Source organism: Talpa europaea (genome assembly GCF_964194135.1).
Source record: "Talpa europaea genome assembly, chromosome: 9".
NCBI classification, from domain to species: domain Eukaryota; kingdom Metazoa; phylum Chordata; class Mammalia; order Eulipotyphla; family Talpidae; genus Talpa; species Talpa europaea.
In genome coordinates, this window is record NC_140076.1 from 4,795,377 (window position 1) to 4,809,918 (window position 14,542).

Sequence of the window (14,542 nt, forward strand, 5' to 3'; positions counted from 1 at the left end):
AACACTGCTGAGGGGAACAGCGGGTGAGACAGGAGAGGCCTGCCGCGCCATGTGGGTATCTCCCTGGCCGTCTGGAAATCGAACCAGTGCTGCAGAGGCTGCAGATAGCTTCACAGCGCTGAGCTCAACCTGCTGCACCACCAGGGAGGCCCTTAAATAGTATTTTTAAATAGAGTCTTTCTTGAGTAATTAAATGCATCCATAGATCATTTCACCCCTAGCAGTGCCACAGTCTTCTTTTCACTACCTGGAGGCTAAACTCACCCTACTGCTAGAAGGTGGTATTATTTCATCCATAGGGAGCTTCAGGAATTACAGTCCTAACTTTTTTCCATCCGAAGAGCTAATTGGAGCTATTGGCAACACTTGTGAACTCAGGTGTTTCCCAGTGTTGTCTTTCCCTGGAATTTCTTGATGTGTCAGCCGCTGCTTAAATGCATTTTAGCATGTGGGGGTCCATGCATGGCCCTCAAAATAACCCCCACTTTCTGGACTGCAACCTCAAAGAACTCTCGTCAAAGGGAGTAAAGGAGACTCCAGTTAATTTTTGTTCTTAGCGTTTATCCAGTACAGACTGTCTTGTGTGCTTTTTTCCCCTAGAATTCCTCTGTGTGTCTGTCTTTTCATGGTTATTTCTGGCCTCTCTCTCCTTTCATCTTTTGTTTTCTGCATTTTCCCCAGGACTCCTTTCATTTCTCTTTTCCTCCCTTTTTATTTCCTCTCTCTCCTACATGTGATCTCCTTTCTCTCCACCCAGGACTATGAGAGCAAACTGCAGGCCTTGCAGAAGCAGGTGGAGACCCGGTCCCTGGCCGCAGAAACGACCGAAGAGGAAGAGGAGGAGGAGGAAGGTGACGTGGAGATGAGATGTCAGATCCCAGGAGCTGATCAGGCCTCCTACTGGGACCACAGCTGGGGTTGATCTTAGCTGACCCTGCCGTTTAGTGACCTCTTACTGAGCCTCTTTAAAGTTGAGCTGAGAGATGCTCAGTGCCGAAAATCCAGGCTGCAGTCTCCAAGGTGGGACTGGTGCTCTGGGCTCCCCTCAGCAGCCGGGTCTGGATGTGGCTTGTGCTTTCTCACCCTGACTGCACACGGGGCTTCATTTCACGGTGCAGGTGAACCCAGAGCTTAACACCTGTTACGGTGTTGTTCTATTTCCTGGTTTATGGTCTATGTCAAGATTTCCCAGTGAGGACTTTGAGGTACATTACTGCACATTAAAGTAATTTCTAGTAGATTTCTAATCACCGTACTTAATCACCCCTATTTATCTTAGGTTTCCCCGAATTTTGTAGCTGAATTGGGGTCTTTATTTTTAGTCACTGCCTTATAATACAGTATGTTATTCGTCACAATGCACTTAGCCTCTCACCTCTGTGAGTGATCCCGAGGCTTCAGATTAACTTTGAAGACTCTTGATTGATGTACTAAATTCTTTGCTTTTAAATGTCTGGGTGATCTATGGCTTTTTTCCCTGTACTAGAAAGAAAAAGTAGATACATATGAAGTACTACGCATTGGGGATGTTCATTAAACCCCGTGGTCAAAATAGATCTTTCACCAGAAGATTTTTAAATGAATGGGATTACTATTTTAAATGAATGGGATTTTTAGGTTTTCTGAAATGCATATGCTTCTTTCATAAAGCAACAGAATTTAGTAAGCTTTCCTGAAAATAAGAAATACAAAAGCAGCTGAATGGAGAAAAACTGGAAAACTTGATAAGCATCTCGAGAGAAGCAGGTGTAAGCGGCGCAGGGAGAGGCCCCCCTGACTTTGCCCGTTGCTCTTCCAGTTCCTTGGACACAGCATGAATTCGAGCTGGCCCAGTGGGCCTTCCGGAAATGGAAGTCCCACCAGTTCACTTCATTACGGGACTTGCTCTGGGGCAATGCTGTGTACCTGAAGGAGGCCAACGCCATCAGCGTGGAACTCAAGAAGAAGGTAGGGAGGCTGCCTGAGCCAAAGCCCAGCCCTGCAGCGCCTCATGGCTCTCACCCTGGGCACCCCTTGCCTGGGGTCGGCTCAGCTGCTTTGTGTTAGGGAGGGGACAGGTCATAGGTACCTTTACTCAGTAGGTGTGCCTGGAACACAGTAGGTGCTAACTAAATATTTATTAAATGAAATTTTGAAAATAATGTTTTCTAGCTCATTTTACAAAGAAGGAGGCTGTACTGCTGCCTGAGCTTGAGAAACATATTAGTAGATGCATACTAGTAGAAAATCATTTCTCCTGGGTTACTGTGAGTCTCAATTTGCTATTAGTTTAACACCATTCAATTTGTGTAGTGGACAAGCACGTGTGCCCTGTATCCAGCCAGTCGGTCCCATCCTAGCGTCCCGGCTGTGCTGACCCTCCCAAACCCAGCGGCCCTGGACAGCACCCCCTGCCCCCACCTCAGGGATTCTGTGAGGAACGAAAGAGCATCAGAAGTGCTGACACAGCGCCAGACCATGGAGAAAGCATGGGTCATATAGTGCATGCAAAGCATTTATCTGTGGTACAACTTTCAAGAGTAACTGTTGCAATCCTCTGGATTTTTTTTTTTTTTTTGCATAGAAGAACTGGGGCGGACACCAAAGGTGTGGAGAATGAGGGGATTCACCAGAGACAGAAAGAGGGTGCAGAATAGGCAGATCTAAGTACACTGCTGAGGGGAGCAGCAGGCGAGACAGGAGAGGTCTGCTGCACCATATGTGGGTTAGTTCCCTGGCCAGAAATCAAATTCAGGCCGCAGTGGTGACAGCTCTGAAACTTAACCCCTAGGACACCAAGGAGGCCCAGCAATCCTCTGGATTTAAGATAGAAAACCATGACATGTGTCCATCCCCTCCCATCAGTAAGAGATTGGAGAGGCATTCTTGGACCTACCTTACACCCTCTTGTATAAATCCTGCAAATGTCTTCATTCAGGCAACCAAAAAATACTTTTGGAGATTTTTAGCTTGTACAAAAACATTGTGCATGCCAGACCAGGAAGGCAGTCTAGGTAAGTAGCTTAATCTGAAGTTAGGATTATTCTCTATGATAACTATACCAGTGGCCCTTTTGTAGTGACTGTCAGGCTATTTGTTAACCACATATTACATGTTTGGCTGTGCCCTGCTGGCTGGAAATAGAAAGGCATTTGCTGATGGTCTGTCTTTCCTTTTAGGTGCAGTTTCAGTTTGTGCTGCTGACTGACACCTTGTACTCCCCTTTGCCTCCTGAACTACTTCCCTCCGAGATGGGGAAAACTCACGAAGACAGGCCCTTCCCCCGTACAGTGGTGGCAGTAGAAGTCCAGGATCTGAAGAATGGAGCAACCCATTACTGGTCTTTGGAGAAACTCAAGTATGAAAACATCCATAAAGTCAGTTGTTTCATTTAGGAAATACACACTCGTGAGTCCTTCAACTGGGCCCCCTCACACTCCCCTAAGGTCTCTGGTGCTTCTGAACGCAGCTGATGAAGCTTATTTCCACCCACTTCCTTTTAAGTGAGTGGATCCTACTCTGTGCTTCACACACATCATGGAAATTTGCCCTCCATCGACCCTGTGCTAAGTTTTAAACATTATAAGTTCGTAAGACTTGTTGGGTTCAGGAAGCATTCACCTTTTCTCTCCTGAACCTCCTGGTGATCAGTGACAGAAAGAAAGTCACCACAGCTCTTGAGCTGTGTCTACTGCTCCAATGGGTTTGAGACGACACCCCACTGAACTGCTTTTCTCCCATGGCTCCGTGGAGCTTAGGTGGCCATTCCCGACTTCCTCTGGTTTGTCTCTAGACTCGCACGCTGTGGATACAGATTTTTTTGGTTTCTGTGCACTTGGTCTTTGTTCTCTTAATAACATGGAGTGGTAGGAGCAGTTTTATTTTTGTTTTTAATCTCCTAAAATATTAAAGCAGGTGCATTGCACACCCATCCTTAACCCTGTGCTCTCTGTGTTTCCCACACAGGCAGAGGCTGGACCTGATGCGGGAGATGTACGACAGGGCTGGGGAGGTGGCCTCCAGCGCCCAGGACGACAGTGACTCTGCGGTGACGGGCAGCGACCCATTTTATGATCGGTTCCATTGGTTCAAACTCGTGGGCAGGTATGGGATAGCCTGGTTGATTTCTTGTTTTTAAAAAATAAATCGTTTCGTTGTTTACAACCTCAGTGGATAGTATAAAACGTTAAAAGAAGGGTATAAAAAGCCCCGTGTATAAACCCAGCGTATGGTCTTATCCACTCGGACACAACCACTGTTTACTTCCCTTCAGCTTTGCTCAAAATGCTGTTGGTTTTGAAGCTCATAACTTCAGTCAAAGTAATTGACTGTCTCCCCTGCTTCTCAGCTCCATTCACAGAAAGCCCCACAATTGAATATTAGAGATTTATAAGAAAAAGAGAACCTGTGTCTGTATCTTGCACGGTTCAGAATCACAGGTGGCTAGCTTTCCTGTCAGACGGCAGCTCTCCGTGGTCGGACTTGACCTACTTTCTTAAAAGCAATTCATCTCACTCTAGTCTTTGCCAGGGGTGAATTAATTGCACGCCTTGGTAATCCACACAAGCCTCTCTTGTGTATGCATTACCTTCTGCGTTTAATGAAAATAAATAGTGCCTGGGTGAGTCCACGTTGAATCAAGTTCTTAGAGGTTTGGAATGTAAAAAGGCAAGAAGCATAAGTTTTCAACATAATGATTGCAGAATTTGAATTGTTTTTCAATTCAAATTGAAAGTTAGAAACTTTCTGAAAGTTAAAATCAAAATCAGAGACACGCTACAGCAGGGGGAGGAAGGAGTAGGATCAGAACAAGGGGGGTGGGAATTGTATGGGGACTATAACCAAGATGAAAAAGCATACATTGTGCAAAAATGAAAAATGATGTAAACAATATACAAAATTAAAAAAAAAAAAAAGGCAGAGCTGAACATCGTAGTGTTATCTAGAAATGGAGTGAGAGTTTTCCACACTACTCTGTTGGTAGTGTTTTTAAAAGAGATGAATTGGCCAAGCACGTCTTATCCAAACATAACCATTTCATCCATGTATTTTCTGCTCTGAGATGGAGAGAGAATTGGAGATTAAATCTTAAGTGAAGATTTAAGCCCTTACCATTTCACCTGACGCTGAGTGCCTCCTTGAGGGCTGGCTGCTGATCTTTTGTGTGAACTGGAGAGTAAACATTTGCCAGCACACCGTGCACCTGGGTCACCTGGGTATTGTCCTCATGTGTTTCCTTTGCTTTCCTACTCCAAGGCCTAGTACTTACTCCCTTTCACCCGAACCAGATGGTTTACACTCATTTTATCCTTTTGCTTTTCCACTTGCTTTTACTGTGTTGATTTCCTGGTGGGTTCTGTCCTGTTGGCACCTACAGCTTCCTGTTTAACCGACTATTCCTCTCTCCCTGGCTGTGTCCCTCGGCTCTTACCGGGTGTCTAGCTCCCCCATTTTCCACGGCTGTGTGAATGAGCGCCTGGCCGACCGTACACCCTCCCCCACTTTTTCCACGGCCGATTCCGACATCACGGAGCTGGCCGACGAGCAGCAAGATGAGATGGAGGATTTTGATGATGAGGCGTTCGTGGATGACACCGGCTCAGACGCGGGCACGGAGGAGGGATCGGACCTCTTCAGTGACGGGCATGACCCGTTTTACGACCGATCCCCTTGGTTCATTTTAGTGGGAAGGTTGGTGAGGTTCTTGTGAGAAAGGCAAAAAGGGACCAGCTCTTGCTCTAAAGAGGCTCCTTGTGCAATTTTGGGTGACCTTGCTTTTTAGCCACTCAGCTTTGGAGAAACTGATCTTGTCTGTGAGGTCTTGGCCTGCGGGAGCAGCAGGAGGCAGGGCGAGCACTCTGCCTGGGGGAACTTGCACTTAAATTGCCCGGTGATTTTGTTCTGAAGGAGGAAACCCCAGAAGAGAAAGTCACTGTAAAGCTGAGAGTCCGTGTTACAGTGGGCGGTGCTGGCTGAGTGCGGGTGGGAGGGAGGCACTTGGTGACAGGGCGGGCCGAGCCCTGCAGGAATCATGAAGATGAAGCAGATTTGGTAGGGGTAGTTGGCTCAGGCTGCGTTTTTTGGCTGTGTCTTTTTGGCTCAGGCTGCGTTCAGCGAGGCATCTGGAACATCAGGTTTCTTGTATCGGAAATGGATGCCTTTCTTTGGCCTTTTGCACTGAGCCAATCTACAGACATTTGGCCCCCTAGATTTTTAGCTACGATTCTCCTAGGCCCAGCACTGGGCGCTTGGTGACGATTCTCCTAGGCCCAGCACTGGGCGCTTGCTCAGTGCTCCACGGAGTTGCTTCGCATAAAGCCCGGGCCCACGGCGAGCCTCATCTCTGACTCCAGCTGCCGCGGTGCAGAGCCCCACGCTCATGCTCCCAGTACTGGGGTCTCCATCTACATATGGGCTTCATGCCGCAGTGATTCCAATTACAGACTCAGCAGTGCAGCGCTCACTGGATTAAGTCCAGGTTTTAAGGTTTTTAAATTTAATTTCACTGGTGCATTGGAATCGCATAGTGTTGTGTCCTTTAAAAAGCAGGGAATTCTGTTGGCGTGGTTGGAGAAACACCAGTTATCTGGTAAAGTGCAGCTAGGAGGGACATACAGTTGTCAGACTTAGCTCATGTGTGCTGTTGGCGACCCAGTGAGAGCTAAATAAATAATGGTGAAAATGATCGCAGTACTGGAAATGGGGAAAGTGAGGCTTTCCCAGACACGCACGCCGTTATCACGGCCGGCGTCTCCAGGTTATATATGGCGAAGGGGCTCTTGTTCATTTTTTTCAATGAATAAACATGAAGAGGTTATGTAACCATGACTCTTGTTTTCTGCTGGTGTATCGCCAGAAATAGATGCTTAGAGTTTCAGGGAAGCTGGCTTATTAAAATTGAAAAAGGTGGTTCTACGTACAAAAAAAATGCTGCTGTATTTTCTGGCTGTGTCCTTCAGCACTCTTCCGTCCTAAGATGGCAACGTGAGAACCACACTCCATCCCTGCGCAGCCTGGGCCTGGTGCCTTGTGCAGCTGGTGCTCTCACCCGGCACAGCAAGGGGCTGGCGGCCTCACTTCACATGGCCAGACCCAGGAGGTGACTTAAACCGAGGCCTGTGGTGTTCTCAGGCTGAAAATGAAGTATTAGGGAGGAAGAAGATCCTGAAAGGGCTTGTTGATCTTTCAGATTCTGTCATTCACACTAACAAGATGAGTATCTCGGTTAAGAGTTCTGCCCAGAAGCGTTTGCATTTGGAATCGGTTATATGGGAAATTTAAGTCAGAATCCTACTTAATGTAGAAATCCATTCATTTGAGATATATGTATTATTTTCTCTCCAGTTTTATTCATCTTCATCGGGTCAGATTTAAGTGTTGGTGTAAAGCTTTTCAGGTGAAATGTGTATGTAAATAAGGCTCAGAAATTGGCCTTTCCGTTTGGGCTCCCAGGTTCTAAAACTGACTTTGCCTTTTAAGAGGGGTTTTAGAGGAGGAGGTGAGATCAGAATAGGCAATGGAGTGAAGGGTAGCACTTCACTTTCACTCTTGACTGCATTTCTCTTCTACAAACAAGATGTGTGCTCGTGTGACACCGCTGGGTTGGGAGGTGAGGAGAGGGACTTGTTCTCGTTCTTGTGGCTCACAGGATTGGGTCTCCCCTATTGGCACATCACTGCAAATACGATTCACTTGTAAAAAATTCTAGTTTCTTGTGAAATTCCATTTGTAGGTGCTGTTTCTTGACCTTTGGCTGCCTCCGGTGAATTTTTTAATGAAAATTAAAAGAGCTTGTCCCTTTAGCTATTCTCTTGGCATGCTGGGATGTTATCAACCATCCATCATGATTGGGGATGAAAATGTGAAACATTTAAGCTAGTCTTCTGGGTTGCAAGGGGGCAAATGATGACTATTCTGTGACCTAAGCACCTGAACTGACATTCTTCCTTTAACTAGAACCATAATTATGCTCATTTTTCCTTATCTTTATGTTTAAAAATTTGTTTCCCTTTTTGGTGTAACTTCACAGAACTTTCTGCTAATACCTGCTTTCTCTCTTCCCCTCTGTCACCCCTGTTCTCCTTCAGTCTGCTAGGTGAGGGTTTATTAGGACTCGAGAGAGCTGAGTACTGATAAAAATTCCGGCCTAGGAAACCTCAGGAAAACTCTCCAGCTTTGGTTGGGACTGAGGGCCATGCTGACCAGAGCTGCCTGGGCCTGGCGGGCCCAGCAGCCACGTGGGACACCCCTGCTCCTGCCACAGAGCAAGGGGATCCCCTTTTTCAAAAAGGGAATGCTCCCTGTTCTCCCACATCTGGAATAACCACTGCCATAGGCAGAAAGGAGATTCCCATCTTTAACGTGTGCTCTAAGTGCTTCATGGGGGGTCTAAACCTGTGTGCTCTGCCTGTCCACAGGTGAGCCGTCTACAAACTAAAAACAAGGGTTCCTGGTTTCAAATAACTTTTTAAGCATGAAAATATATATCTGTAAAAATCAGCATAATTAGGAATCTAAACCTGTTCCCTACAGTTAATACCCATCATGAGGACCGTTTGAAAATCCACCTGGTATAAAGTTGGATAACTTTGCTTCTCACGCTCTGGTGTAACCCATATTTCTGGAAAACCTTCCGTGTACCTAAAGGTCAAGGAGCAATCATTTTCCCTTTCCTTTTTGTCTCTGTCCATGAGATGTTCAGTCACTGCCCGATATTTTTTGAGTATGTTCACCCAGTACACGTGCCAGGCCGTCTGCGGGCAGTGGAGCAGCCCACGGCACGCGTCCCTCTGGTGAACTTAGCCGTCAGTGGTGAGACAGGCAGGTCGAGTATCACGTCGGTAAATGTCAGTCACAGCGGGGATAGATTGCGTGTTCCTGAGACCCTGTAACACTGGGGGCACCTGTGGAGAGTGGGGTTGGAAGGAGACATAATGGTGTGACATCAGAGCCACCAGGTGGGCTCAGAGGACGGCAGGCAGGAGCAGCGCGTGCAGGGCTCTGCATGCCCTGGGCACTGAGCAGGCCAGTCGGCCAGGCCCTGAGAGCGTGAGGGTGGCTGTGTGTGTGCTGACCTCGGATGCCAAGACCTCCGTTTGGCACCTCACGCCAAATTCTTAGCTTTTAGATTCTGTCACAGTAGTTGATGTTTGTGAATCTTGCTTATAAACCTTCTCAAAAGACTTTTCATTTTTAATTTTTGAACAACAAAACTTTGACCCTCTGTTTCTTGGCGTTGCCCTCCCCACCTCTGCAGCAGACTGAAAGGGAAATAGACCTCACCTGACCTGACTTAACGTTCATTTGCAGTTTTTTTGGTTACACTTTTCATTCATTTCTCATTTATGTTTTAAGGTTTTATTAACATTTGTTTTCCTGTGGTGTAGTTTTGTCTATTTTCAGAATTGTTTCCATTACTTTTGAGTTGGAATCCCAAGAATCCATTTCACCTTTCTTTTCTCTTTGTCTTAAAGTAGGTTTCAGAGTAGGAAAAGGAGCATACAAGCCAGGCTTACGTGTCACGTTTAGTTCTGTTTATTTCTTGATGCAAATGTTTACTCATTGTCTTGTCTTGTGTTCAAAGATCAGCGTATACCAAGTGGGATGACGGAAGTAACAGTGGGAACTGGATTCTCTTTCCCATCCATTTAGTGGAAGGGGAAGCTCTGTGGTCACCAGTTTTTACTGCTTTTTTAAAAAAAAGGAATGACTACAAAATAGCATAACAACAAAAAAAAGAATACAAGTGTGAGAGGACTTTGCTAGTTTGTTTGGAATAGAAAATATTAGGTTTGTAACTTCTGTAGATGTCTTTGTGAATTTAATTTTGATCTCCGGGAGTAAAAGCACCCCATAAGGGGCCAGCTGTCTCCTCCCTTAGCATTTATCCTGATGCCCATCCGGAGTCTGCTGTCGGTTTGCTGCTCAGAGACTTCTGCCTGCACAGCCTCTCTGCCTGCACAGCCTCTCTGCCCTCACAGTCTCTCTGCCCGCACAGCCTCTGCCCATATGTGCCAGTCACCAGCCTAAAGATAACTGTCACTTTTCAGAGTAAAATAAAGACCCCTATTACTGTGACTTGAACTCTGTTTCATTCATATTAATTGTATTCCCGTCACCTTTTCATTCATCTCCTGATTTCTGTTTTATCTATGGGAAAAACAAACCAAAACCCTTGTGCAGTTCTTCACATTTAAAGGCCAAGCTCTGTGAGGGGCTCTCTTTCCCCATGTTGGCAGTACCCAGCAGTATCTAGAAAGTCTGCTTCCAATTGTTACTCTTCCACCCACAGAGGTAAAGTCTGCAGGGGAGAATTTGGTGTAAGTTGGTCTTTGTCAACCGCTTGACCAAGCATTTGCATTTGTTTATCTGTCATCTGTGCTGACACAGCAGCTGGAGGCGGTGGGAGTGACAGAACAGAGGGGGCCGAGGGAGCCCAGAAGCCAGCTCAGGGTTCATGAAGAATGTATGTTCTGGGAAAACTGAAATCCAGCCTCTCCTCTGTGGGACGCTTAGGTGTCTGTCTCCGCTCTCTGTCCCCAGGGCCTTTGTCTACTTGAGCAACCTGCTGTACCCTGTGCCCCTGATTCACAGGGTGGCCATCGTCAGCGAGAAAGGCGAAGTGCGGGGCTCGCTTCGTGTGGCTGTGCAGGCCATTGCAGGTAGGTACCCTCTCCTGAGGTGAGGGCTGTGGGTTCCATGCCCCCAACAAGCATGCAGGCCTGTGTGGGCCCTGCCACAGGTCCGAGTACAGGCTGTCATCCGCCTCTGTCCCCAGGAGGCCTGGTGCTTCCTTTCTGACTATTGTCTGAGTATCCTGAGGAGACGCTGTTTAGTTTGGGCTCCTGCTATTGTGGAATATTGGGATAAAGGGATTTCCTTGAACTTCATAAAGTCATTTGCATTTTTAAATAATGTATGGAACTGCTTCTGGAGGAACAAGGGATTTTCCTGACGTGCTTGCCTGGCCAGCTTTCCCTCAGGGCACTTTGTATTACCTTCTCTGTCCTGTTGTTATGGGGGCAGCAGGAGGGGCACCCTGGGACTCCAAGCCTGCCTGCTCTAGATGGGTTCTGCCATCCGCCACTTCAAAACAAAGCATACTCTAGTGCGTGAGAACTTCAGTGGAAAGGAGCTTTCATACAATCAGTGTGTGATAGAGAGAAGGGAAAGAATAGATAAAATAATTTTCACACAAAACACCCAAAGTTACCCATCCCCTCGTGGGTAAAGTCCCAGCCAAACAGGGTTGACCCAAAGCAGGACCGCTGGGGTGCAAAGGCCTGCCACAGTCTCAGGCTTGTGGGGACCCATAGGAAAGGGACAGAGGGGCCAGGCAAGTCAGGCCTGGTGCCGAGGACTCGGGGACGTGGAAGGAGACGCTTGAAACAGACGTGGGTGAGAGACCCACGGGGAGGCTGGCAATGGCAGCCTTTAGCTTGATTTTGCTCCTTTCCTTCCAGACTTGCCTGGCCCCTCTGCCCCTTTCCTATGGGTCCCCACAAGCCTTAGACTGTGGCAGGCTTTTGCACCCCTGCAGTCCTGCTTTGGGTCAACCCTGTTTGGCTGGCCCCTCTGCCAGTGTGGCTTCTTCACATGTCTGTGCACGTGTCCCCTCCAGGTCTCCTTCCTTCCTTCTCCCTATTGTCTCTTGCTTCTTGCTGCTCTGCCCCACTTTCCCTTTGGGTGGGGCAGGGAACCTGGAACCTTTCCTTTCCCTGGGGACCGCCCTGTTACTCTGTGGTGCTCTCCTATGCGTGGATCAAGATTCTGAGGCTTCATGGTGGCTGTGAGCTGGCCTATGTTCTGAGGAAGGAATGTGGCTGTTTCCTGTCATTTGTCTGCTCTCATTTCCCAGTGCCTTGCTGTGCTTAGCGACCTTCCAGCTCCTTCCCTCATTGACATGGGACAGGGTCACCCGTGTTTGGAGAGATTATGGAAGTCTGCACAAGCACCGTCTAACATTTCCAATACCTGTTGACCATCGCTAAGTATAGTTTTGCCAAGTGAAGGGATCAGTATTTCTAGGTGTGACATTCTGAATGATATCAAAAATTTAAACGACATTTTATTTCCTAGATGATCTCATGTGAGCTGCGGGGGTTGGTCAGTTCACCTGAGCAGATCGGAAGCAGCCCTTGCAGTTTAGCTGCTTCCTGCTCTTTCGTTCTTTCTTTTTTCTTTTTTTAAAGATTTATTTATCTATGCATACAAGAGCTGGGGTATAGGCCAGAGGCGTGGGGGTGGTGAGAGGATTCACCAGAGACAGAGTGGGGTACAGAACAGGCAGACTGACTGAAATACACTGCTGAGGGGAGCAGCGGGAGAGGCAGGAGGGGGTCTGCCGCGCCGTGTGGGAATCTCTGTGGCTGGCCAGCAATCGAGTGAATCGAACCCGCACTGCAGAGGCTGCAGACAGCTCCACAGCGGGGCGCTCTACCCGCTGCGCCACTGGGGAGGCCCCGTTCTCTCTTTCTTAAAGGACTTGTTCTTCAGCGTCTCCTCTCTGTGCCTGGATGATCCTAAGACTCCCTCCTTCTCACCCCAGTCTCATTCTCTCCTTGTGTTTTTTTTTCTTTTCTACTTAGCGGATGAAGAAGCTCCTGATTATGGCTCTGGAATTCGACAGTCAGGAACAGCTAAAATATCTTTCAATAATGAATACTTTAATCAGGTGAGACACCTCCAAGAAGAAAAAGGCCTTGTGGAAGGAGAAGCAAGTAGGGGGTCCTGAGGGGTTGTTTGGTCCTAGAGACCAGTTCTGGGGCCTAGAACTAGAGCTGGGATGTGGGTCACGTCTCCCCGTCACAAAGGCCAGGTAAAGAGCCAGGACGTGTGTTTCGCTGCATTGCCTTTTCTCGGCCAGCTCTCAAAACTGTCCATGTAGTTTTACAGTCTATATTATTATTTTCCTGGCAAATAAATATAAGAAGCCAGGGCACACATTATAGGACTCGCCCTGCCTTGCTTTCAGAGTGACTTTTCTTCGGTGGCAATGACTCGTTCTGGTCTGTCCCTGGAGGAGCTGAGGATCGTGGAAGGACAGGGCCAGAGCTCGGAGATCATCACTCCTCCAGAAGAAGTGAACCGAATGAGTGATCTGGGTATGTGGACGCTCCTTGTGAGCTGGGACAGTGCCAAAGAGGAGAGAGTCTGACCATTGTCCAGGGCCTAGCCACTCTCATACTAGGAGTTGAAAGAATGCCCCCCCACTTCCCCCTCTCCCCCCACCCCCTCGTGCTCTGCCCATCGTTTGAACTGGTGTGTGCTCACTTGGCCTCTAGATTTGAAGTCAGGCACTTTGCTGGATGGTAAGATGGTGATGGAAGGGTTTTCGGAAGAGATCGGCAACCACTTGAAACTGGGCAGCGCCTTCACTTTCCGGGTGACTGTGCTGCAGGCCAGTGGGATCCTCCCCGAGTACGCGGACATCTTCTGTCAGTTCAAGTAAGCCACCGCCCCCCACCACCCCCTCGACCTGGGCATGGCCTGGTGCACAGCTAGGGGCCTTAGAACCGTGAGGTGTGTGTGCGTGCGTGCGTGTGTGTGTGTGTATGTGTGAGACACGACTAGGAGTTGGAAATAAAAATCCCTTCTTCACTCAATGGGACTAAGAAACGGAAACCTACAGGGAATGAACTGGAGCTCCGGGGGGGCAGGGTGGACGGTGGCCGCGCATCCTTCAGAGGGTTCTGTTGTGGGCAGCTCCTCTGCCGGGAGTGCAGGATCTGACCCAAAGGAGCCTATTTTATTCAGTTTTTAAATGCTTTATGCTGAAATTTTCCTATTAATAAAAAGTATAAAACAATGAAGTGCCAACAGCCCCTGGACGCGCTCTCCACGCACTCAGGAGTGTTCCCGCGTCTGCACCCACAGAGCGTGGTGGTGGCAGGATCAGGTCGTTTCCCAGTCACTTTTGAGCATTTTTTTTTTTTTATAGAGGCATGTTTTTATTTATTTATTTATTATGTTTGTTTGTTTTGTTTATACATGCACTGGGTACAGTCAGAAGCGTGGGAGGGTGAGAGAATTCACCAGAGCCAGAGTGGGGAGCAGAGCAGGCAGAAGGACCGAAGCACACTGCTGAGGGGAGCAGCGGGTGGCAGGAGAGGTCTGCGCACCATGTGGGACCCTCCTCTGGTGGCCGGGGAGCAGCCGGGGATCGAACCGGCGCCGCAGAGGCCGTGGGCAGCTTCGCAACCCAGCGCTCAAGCGCTGCGCCACTGGGGAGGCCCTTCCCAGTCACTTTTGAAATAAATACTGAGTGAGATGGAAAATGTTCTTGACACAGAAATGGAAATAATGTGGCTCGATTAAAGACTGCGGGACGCTGTGCACGGACCAGGCTGAGGTCCCGAAACAGCCCCTGACAAAAGCTTGCCTGTGAGGTTCACCTGTCTTCTTCTATTATTAAGCTTTTTGCATCGCCACGATGAAGCTTTCTCCACGGAACCCCTCAAAAACAACGGCAGAGGAAGTCCTCTGGGCTTTTATCACGTGCAGAATGTAAGTGGCAGGGTCAAGGCTGCAGTAAGTTTGCTCTGTGGTGCCTGGAAGTCTCTGG

At 48.1% G+C, this 14,542-nt stretch overlaps 1 protein-coding gene across 2 annotated transcripts in view; it reads left to right on the forward strand.

Moving 5' to 3' along the window:
- The window catches only part of KIF1B (kinesin family member 1B), a gene marked incomplete at both ends in the record, with an annotated part of 109,814 nt that overhangs the window by 73,489 nt on the left and 21,783 nt on the right, over window positions 1–14,542 (forward strand). For both annotated transcript variants that reach the window (XM_084242122.1, XM_084242123.1), the window contains 10 exons: window positions 758–851; window positions 1,799–1,947; window positions 3,159–3,337; window positions 3,946–4,083; window positions 5,422–5,670; window positions 10,522–10,640; window positions 12,567–12,652; window positions 12,953–13,082; window positions 13,263–13,425; window positions 14,394–14,484. In XM_084242122.1, the coding sequence (XP_084098248.1) occupies window positions 758–851; window positions 1,799–1,947; window positions 3,159–3,337; window positions 3,946–4,083; window positions 5,422–5,670; window positions 10,522–10,640; window positions 12,567–12,652; window positions 12,953–13,082; window positions 13,263–13,425; window positions 14,394–14,484 (1,398 nt within the window). The remainder of the gene's footprint in view (window positions 1–757; window positions 852–1,798; window positions 1,948–3,158; window positions 3,338–3,945; window positions 4,084–5,421; window positions 5,671–10,521; window positions 10,641–12,566; window positions 12,653–12,952; window positions 13,083–13,262; window positions 13,426–14,393; window positions 14,485–14,542) is intronic.